Source organism: Engraulis encrasicolus, chromosome 7 (genome assembly GCF_034702125.1).
Source record: "Engraulis encrasicolus isolate BLACKSEA-1 chromosome 7, IST_EnEncr_1.0, whole genome shotgun sequence".
NCBI lineage: Eukaryota > Metazoa > Chordata > Actinopteri > Clupeiformes > Engraulidae > Engraulis > Engraulis encrasicolus.
Window position 1 is genome coordinate 5,193,113 of NC_085863.1, and position 8,697 is coordinate 5,201,809.

General features: G+C 49.6%; 1 protein-coding gene across 1 annotated transcript in view; it reads left to right on the forward strand.

Annotated features, from left to right (window-relative positions):
* ltn1 (listerin E3 ubiquitin protein ligase 1) overlaps positions 1-8,697 on the forward strand; it is a 54,058-nt gene that overhangs the window by 29,212 nt on the left and 16,149 nt on the right. Inside the window, 5 exon segments of the mRNA XM_063202745.1 lie at positions 1,899-2,112; positions 2,436-2,679; positions 3,215-3,295; positions 4,839-5,025; positions 6,033-6,210. Of these exon segments, the coding sequence (XP_063058815.1) occupies positions 1,899-2,112; positions 2,436-2,679; positions 3,215-3,295; positions 4,839-5,025; positions 6,033-6,210 (904 nt within the window).

The window sequence follows — 8,697 nt, forward strand, 5'->3', positions numbered from 1 at the left end:
GCAGCAATAGAAGGGAAGAAAGGCCAAGCTGGGATGCTGTGGCCAAGCAATGGGAGTAGTGCAAAAATGCATGTATGTGTTCATATGACACACAAGGCTGATAGTATTCAGGCTCCATGCCTGATTTCCGAAGTACGTAACCTGGGTGTCATCTTGGATTCATCACTTTCACTTCACTCCCACATCAAAAAAGTCACCAAATCGGCATTCTATCATCTCCGAAACATCTCCAGACTCCGGCCTTCACTCTCTAAGACAGTTACGGAGACGCTCACTCACTCCTTCATCTCCTCCCGTCTGGACTATTGCAATGCCATCCTGCTTGGTCTACCCAACAAGGCCCTAGACAGACTGCAATATGTCCAGAACTCTGCTGCCAGGATCATAACAGGCACTAGACCCTGGCAGCACATCACCCCCATACTCAAGCAGCTTCACTGGCTCCCCATCAAGTCACGGATTACCTACAAAGTCCTCCTCCTAACCTTCAAGTCCCTCCATGGTCTGGCACCCCACTACCTCAGTGACCTCCTTCACCCCTATGACCCCTCAAGATCCCTGCGGTCCTCTTCCAAGGGCCAGCTGATCGTCCCTCGTGCCAGGCTCAAGGCCACCAGTGACAGAGCCTTCCATGTTGCTGCTCCCATTCTTTGGAACAATCTGCCCGACCACATCCAAAATGCCCCTTCACTGGCCATGTTTAAGCAACACCTTAAGACACATCTCTTCCTGGAGGCTTATGGCTGCTAGTTCCACAAGCACTTTCACGCATTCACACACATGCTCACACACTGACGCGCACACACACTCACACTCTCCAACACAACACTCTGTGAAGCGTCCTTGGGTGTTTTGAAAGGCGCTATATAAAACGAAAGTATTATTATTATTATTATTATTATTATTTCAGGCTTGACAGAATTTGCAAAAATAAAAACATTGATCCATTAGGTTATTCTTATCTCAGAAAGTGTTACAGGTTCAGGGTTTTCTTCTACTATCAGGCTTGAATAATGGTCATACACAGGCTATTAAATGTTTGAATAATGTGTCAAAATAGGCCTACGTTATGTCACTATGCAGTATCTTGTCGTCGTCGTTAGAGCTGAGGAAAAAGTTCAGGCTCAGGATTTTTTTCACTATCACCCCTAGACACAGGTCGTAATACATCTGGCATACGCTTGAAGACACAGTGGGCTTGTGTGTGGGCTTGTGTGGGTTTTTGAGGGTTTGGGTGCTGCATTTAGATCAGCTGAGGGATGTTGTTTAGGCACGATGTAGAGCAGACGGTTAGTTCTTCTAAATTCAGCATCTGCCTACAGGCCTGCCGGGTGTCTCATTGCTTTTCTAAAGCTGTTGCAGAAAATATATTTGTTCCAATCTCATTAAGTAAAGTCACACAATTTAAAAAGTAAAATCATGCATTATTAAAACATAAATAATGATCATTCTGTTTGTGTTGTGTTTCTGTTGCAACACTAAACAAACCACAGCCGCCGGACAGAAGACAAACGCTCATCAGCAAGACTGTTATTGCAAACCCCACATTTAGACGCATACTAATTATTATTTGAATATTGCCATTACTAGTGCAGCTGCTAAATTGAGGTTCGATTTTAAAGTTACAGTTTACAGTACGCATCTGACATTTTACTACATTTGATACTATTTACTCAGTTTCAAAGTTATGGTTTGCAATGAACAGGGTCTCCGCGGATGTAAAAGTAAAAAAAAAAAGTCTTATTTTCAATATTTGTTTTTTAAGGTTTCCGCCTATGGCGTTGGGGTGTTGTTCACCTCATTGGGAAATATTTTCCAATCGTCACGTGTGGGCAGCACATTATCGCTTACGTATTGTACTCTCTGCTACTGTGTATTTCTTCTCTGCCCCCCGCCAGACGGCCAGTGAGAACAGCGCCGTGTTCTGGAACCCGTGGGTGCAGCTGTTTGTGTGCGAGACGTGTGGCCTGATCTCGCGCCTCAGCCAGTTCTTCACAGCGCCCCCTACTGACGTGGCAGAACAGCTGCCCGCTGAGCTGTGCAGTGAGTGGCAGGAGTTCTTCTCCGAGGGCATCAACAACCTTCTACTGCCCCTGCTCATCAGGATACCAGGTGGGTGGCCCTGCTGTGGCACAAATGGAAGGGCACTCGTCTGCTATGCGGCCGACCGGGGTTCGATTCCCGGCACGGGTCCTTTGCCGACCCTTCCCCGTCTCGCTCTCTCCCCACTCGCTTCCTGTCATTATCTCCACTGTCCTGTCAAATAAAGGGGCGATATAGTCGCAGCGGTGGCATAATGGTTAGGCAGGTGGGCTTAAGATCAAAAGGGTTGCAGGTTCAAATCCCACCTGTGCCTAAATATATACAAAAAACCCTCCAACAAGTATATCAACTGACCCATAACCGTGTGCGTCCCCGTCTCCCTGTTCCTCCAGATGAGTTTAGGGAGCCTGACGAGCCGCTGTTCCCCCATGCGGTGGTGTGTGCGCTGGGGGAGGCCCTGACCCACATCCCCCTGAAACAGCTGCTGGAGAACAAGCTGCCGGCGCGCCTGGTGGCCGACCAGCACAGCAACAGCAACCTGCCGGACGCTACTCAGACGCTGCTGAACACCCTCACACCACTGCTACTGTTTAAATCCAGACCCCTGCAGCTAGCTGTGTATCACATGCTTGACAAGTGAGGACACACACAGACACACACACACACACACGCTACACACACACTACTGAACACCCTCACACCACTGCTGCTGTTCAAATCCAGACCGCTACAGCTAGCTGTGTATCACATGCTCGACAAGTAAGGAGAGACACGCACACGCACACGCACACGCACACGCACACGCACACACACACACACACACACACACACACACACACACACACAGTGTAATTGAATTTGATGTCTGTCCCTGGTGTCGTTTCCGCAGGGTGATGCCCCACCACACACATTCGTTTCTACTGAGTTGTAATTGAATGTGATGTATGTCCCTGGTGTCCCCAGGGTGATGCCACCACACACACACACACACACACACACACACACACACACACACACGTGATGTAACTTCCTGTGATGTTTGTCCCTCGTGTGTCCGCAGGGTGATGCCACCACACACACACACACACACACACACACACACACACACACACACACACACACACACACACGATGTAACTTCCTGTGACGTGTGTCCCTGGTGTGTCCACAGGGTGATGCCCCAGCTGCCGGAGAGTGACAGTGACAGTGCCAACAGCAGAGCTGAGAAGGACGACGGGGAGGCACCCAGCCTGTGAGTACTACTGCTCAACGCACCAATCACAGAGCAGCTTAAAGTCCAGAACTACTCAGCACACCAATCAGAGCGCAGCTAAGAGTCCAGAGCTATACAATACAGTAGCTTAGAGTCCAGAACTACATACTCACGTGCACACGTGCTCATGGACAGTCATGGGTGAGCGGTTAGGGCGTCAGACTTGCATCCCAGAGGTTGCCGGTTCGACTCCCGACCCGCCAGGTTGGTGGGGGGAGTAATCAACCAGTGCTCTCCCCCATCCTCCTCCATGACTGAGGTACCCTGAGCATGGTACCGTCCCACCGCACTGCTCCCCATGGGGCGCCACTGAGGGCTGCCCCCTTGCACGGGTGAGGCATAAAAGCAATTTCGTTGTGTGCAGTGTGCAGTGTTCACTTGTGTGATGTGGAGTGCTGTGTCACAATGACAATGGGAGTTGGAGTTTCTCAATGGGCTTTCACTTTCGCTTTCACACACACACACGCGTTGTGAATGTAGAAAAACTGTGTGTGCGTGTGTTTGTTTGTGTTTGTATGAATGAGGCCACAAGCACAATGGAGGACAGGAGGTAGGATAATGGAGAGAAGCTTCTGTCTCCCCCATGGAGGTAGTATAAGAACTGGAGAGAGGGAATAAGTCCTGCCTCCAGTCATTTCAATGGGAAATGCTAGGCTAGTGAATTCAGCCAAAATTGAACGATTTTTTCAGCATTCAAAATGGAGTTATTCCCGTCGACAGTTTACTCAGCCAATTACGTGCCACGTTAGTGACTGACTTACGTTTGACTAGAAAGTTATATGGAAGACGGGCATTGGATGCATGGAGGTGCCCAACCACATACCTGTAAAGCTCTGTGTGCCCAACACTAAACTCGCTCACCCACCAATCATAAGTGGGGTCGGAAATGAGAATTCGTGAAAAAAGCGAACGAGGAAGTGCCTTGCTAATTTACGAAGCTAACCAGCCAAATCTTGCCCCCCTGGTCTCCCTCTCCCCCTGCAGCCATATCTATCCTGTGTGTTAATGCGGCCCTGTGTGTGCATGTATGTGAGTGCGTTACAATATGCAGCCTTGCCTCCTCCACTTGTGCTTGTCTCCTCGTACCAGGAAGTAATATGTCATGATAACATCACTGACCACAGCATTATATTTCAATATCTTGCGAAAGCTCAAATCGTTGTCTCATTTCCAATTGGGATGGTGAATAAAAACAGTCCCCCAAAAGTTGTTGTGGCAAGGCTGACGGCTGGGAAACTTTATGGTTTTCTCCACGGAGGCGGGGCCAGGAGGACGGGGNGAGGCACAAGCACAAGTGGAGGAAGCAAGGTTGCATGTTGTAACGGACTCTCTGTCTCCCTCTTGCTCTGCAGCCATATCTATCCTGTGTGTTAATGCAGCCCTGTGTGTGTGTGTGTGTGTGTGTGTGTGTGTGTGTGTGTGTGTGTGTGTGTGTGTGTGTGTGTGTGTGTGTGTGTGTGTGTGTGTGTGTGTGCGTGTGTGTGTATGTGTGTGTGTGTGTGTGTGTGTGTGTTTCCCTCAGCTCTCCCCCGGCGGCGCTGATGTCCATCCTGCTGGCCACTGAGGAGCTGCTCGACAGCATCCTGGGGGGCGTGGCCGTGGGCGAGTTCGCCGTGGTGCAGCCCCTCAGCGTCGAGCACTGTTGCATCTTGGGATACCTGCTGGCCTGGAAGCTCCTCCTCACCTTCTTCAAGTCCTCCCCCTCCAATGTAAGAACAAATATTTGTTTTTTAATTCAGAATGAAATAGTTAATTCGAGTTTTCGTTGAACTTTCATTTAATTCTGAATTGTGAAGTGCTTACATGACGTTTTCAAATCGGAATTAAATTCACTTAATTCTGAATTAAATGTCTCGTATAAACGAGGCCATCATGTGCATCTTTACCGCACAAATACACCTACCGCGACGAGAGCGAGGCGAGCGACGGAAGTAATTGACTTTGTATTGAGTCGCGAGACAAAAGCCATTCTGTAAAGCGATTTGCGCGACGAGCGTGACAGTTTGAAGTTGAAATCCTTTCAACTTTCTATGACGCGGTTCGGCGACAAGCCGCGACAGCCAATGACTGTAGAGAGGTCAGTGACCACAGCCAATGGGAATGTTTGAATGCTTTGCCTTCTGCTTGTAACGGACATACTGTAGTCTCTTCAATCGCGCATATCGCTCTGCCGCTTGAATCGCATCGCGCCTGGTCTATTTGTGCGGGTAGTCCTCACCCTCTAATGTAAGAATATATTTACTACTTTGTGTGTTCAGATTAGACAGTGTAATGTCCTTTATTGTGTCTTTCACACCACTTTAATCATCTTAGACTATTCCAGTCCTGTCCCCTGTAATTATGCGAAACCATTCAAGTTGTCACCCTCCGGTGTAAGAATATTAATACATTTTACATTATTACATCACATTAAGCTGACGCTTTCGTACAAAGCGACTTACAGTTACTATTTGTCAGGGTGTTGGTTACAATCCCTGGCTTGAGCAGTGTGGGGTTAGGTACCTTGCTCAAGGGCACTTCAGCCATGGATGGAGATGTAGGGAGAGGTCAGGTGGGATTCGAACCTGAAAGACCAACTCTCTTACCACTAGGCCACGGCTGCCCCAAAACCTGTTGCATACACTGGTGCTGCAATGCACACTGGTGTTGCATACACATTGTTTGCGTGCACTGGTGTTAATTTGTCTTCATGACGTGTGTGTTTGTGGTTCTGTAGCTCCGCGTGCAGTACTGCCAGCACCTGAAGGAGAGCCGCTGCCTACATCAGCTGCTGCTGCACCTGTTCCGCCTCATGCCCGAGAACCCGGTTCTACCCGGACACGCGCACGGAACCGAGGCCAGCACCAAGGAACCCAAGACCTTCTTCACGGAACCCCTCTCCCTCTCCGTGTCCAGTAAGTACAGAACCCCTCTCCCTCTCCGTGTCCAGTAAGTACAGAACCCCTCTCCCTCTCCGTGTCCAGTGAGTACAGAACCCCTCTCCCTCTCCGTGTCCCGTGAGTATTGAACCCCTCTCCCTCTCCTGTAAGTACAGAACCCCTCTCCCTCTCCGTGTCCAGTGAGTATGGAACCCCTCTCCCTCTCTGTGTCCAGTAAGTACAGAACCCCTCTCCCTCTCCGTATCCAGTAGTATTGAACCCCTCTCCCTCTCCTGTAAGTACAGAACCCCTCTCCCTCTCTGTGTCCAGTAAGTACTGAACCCCTCTCCCTCTCCTGTCCAGTGAGTACAGAACCTCTCTCCCTCTCCGTATCCTGTGAGTACAGAACCCCTCTCCCTCTCCTGTCCAGTGAGTACAGAACCTCTCTCCCTCTCCGTATCCCGTGAGTACAGAACCCCTCTCCCTCTCCTGTCCAGTGAGTACAGAACCTCTCTCCCTCTCCGTGTCCAGTAAGTATTGAACCCCTCTCCCTCTCCGTGTCCAGTAAGTACAGAACCCCTCTCCCTCTCCGTATCCCGTAAGTATTGAACCCCTCTCCCTCTCCTGTAAGTACAGAACCCTTCTCCCTCTCCGTGTCCAGTGAGTAGTGAACCCCTCTCCCTCTCCGTATCCAGTAAGTACAGAACCCCTCTCCCTCTCCGTATCCAGTAAGTACAGAACCCCTCTCCCTCTCCGTGTCCCGTGAGTATTGAACCCCTCTCCCTCTCCCTCTCCCTCTCCCTCTCCGTGTCCAGTGAGTACAGAACCCCTCTCCCTCTCCCTCTCCGTGTCCAGTGAGTACAGAACCCCTCTCCCTCTCCTGTAAGTACCGAACCCCTCTCCCTCTCCTGTAAGTATTGAACCCCTCTCCCTCTCCTGTCCAGTAAGTTCTGTAGTGGTTTCCAAACTGGGGGTCAAGACCCCTAAGGGGGGTTTGCAGAGGTACTGGGGGGGGGGTCGCGGGTAAGAGGGACATTGCATAAAAACAGTCACCTTTTTTGTGTAGCACAATAATTGGGATGATGGTACTCCAGCTTAGTGCCTTATTTCTGGCTTGACAGTGTTTGTTTGCAACAATAATTTACGGTACAGCACATTTGAGTTTACTCATTTCAAACTTGTTAAAGGGTTCAGGCACAGGCCTGAATTAAACTGTGTATGAAAAATACTCTATACTGATACAATTCCTTTGCTTGCTTTACCTATACGGCACTTGAAGTAGCACAGATAGGAGAGATTGTCTGAGCCGTCGGGTTTTCTACTTGAAGGGAGAAGATTAAAATGCTCTGATCCATATCGTTTCATAGTTGCGAGACTTTTATATAGCGCTTATTGAACAAAATATCCAGACGGAGGTTAAGATCTCCTGTCTGTCTGTCTCTCTGTCTGCCTGTATCTCTGTCTCTCTCTCTCTCTGTCTCTCCTCTCCTCTCCTCTCCTCTCCTCTCCTCTCCTCTCCTCTCCTCTCCTCTCAGACTCAAAGTGTGGTGGCTTCTGAAGTGGCTTGTTTTTGTGTGGACACTTTATAATGTTATACAGTACAGAGAATACTACACGGATGTCTCTTTTCTTTTATCTTTGTTTTGGTGTCTATTCTCTCTTTCCCTCTCTGTCTCCCTCCCTCCTTCTCTCCCTCCCTCTCTTTATTGTGAGGTGTTCACCAATAGCGCATTCAGGCCAACTGAGAACCGTGCTGGAGCCCATTCCCGCAACTAATCGCGAACTGACTGTCGTATTCACGCCACAGATATTTGCGTTCGCAAACCAGAAAGTTGGTTCGCAATGCGAAACGCAAAATACTAGGTTTTTCTCTGCGAACCGTGACGACAGCGTGGTCGTCAGCAGGTTCATCCGGGTAACACAGTCACGTGCGGAAAAAGTTCAGAGCCCGGTAACACTGGCGGTTCGCAGACAAACACTTTAGTGCCGAACGTAACTGGTGCGAACACCGGCTCCGTTCTGGTCCGCCTGAAAGTCCTACAAGAGGCTTGTTATCTTTTGAGATTATCCTCTGTAGTGTTTATAATATAAATACAGCACTGCCTCTCTCTTCATCTCTGTCTCTCGTTCTCTCTCTACACCCCTGCTCTCTTTCTTTCTTCACCTTTTTTGTTTGGTTTCTCCCCTGCCACCAGAGAGACTGTGTAGCGAAGGGGAGTAGAGTTGCCCAGCCGGGACTCGAACCCAGACCTTCTGGAGTAGTAAACTGGGGCTCTGACCGCTACACCAAAGAGCCAGGCTCGTTGGCATGTTAGTCAGAACACACCCACCACCCAAGTGATGGTCACTCCATCACACTGCCTTCCCCTTCGGGAAGCGCATCCGTGCGCTTCACACACTCATGGTGTCCCTCACGCAACTGACCATCAATGCTTCACCCATCACTGGGGTCCCTCAAACCGGGGTCTCCAATCCTGGGGGTCCCTCACATGGAATTACGGCTCACACACAATGGGAACGCTT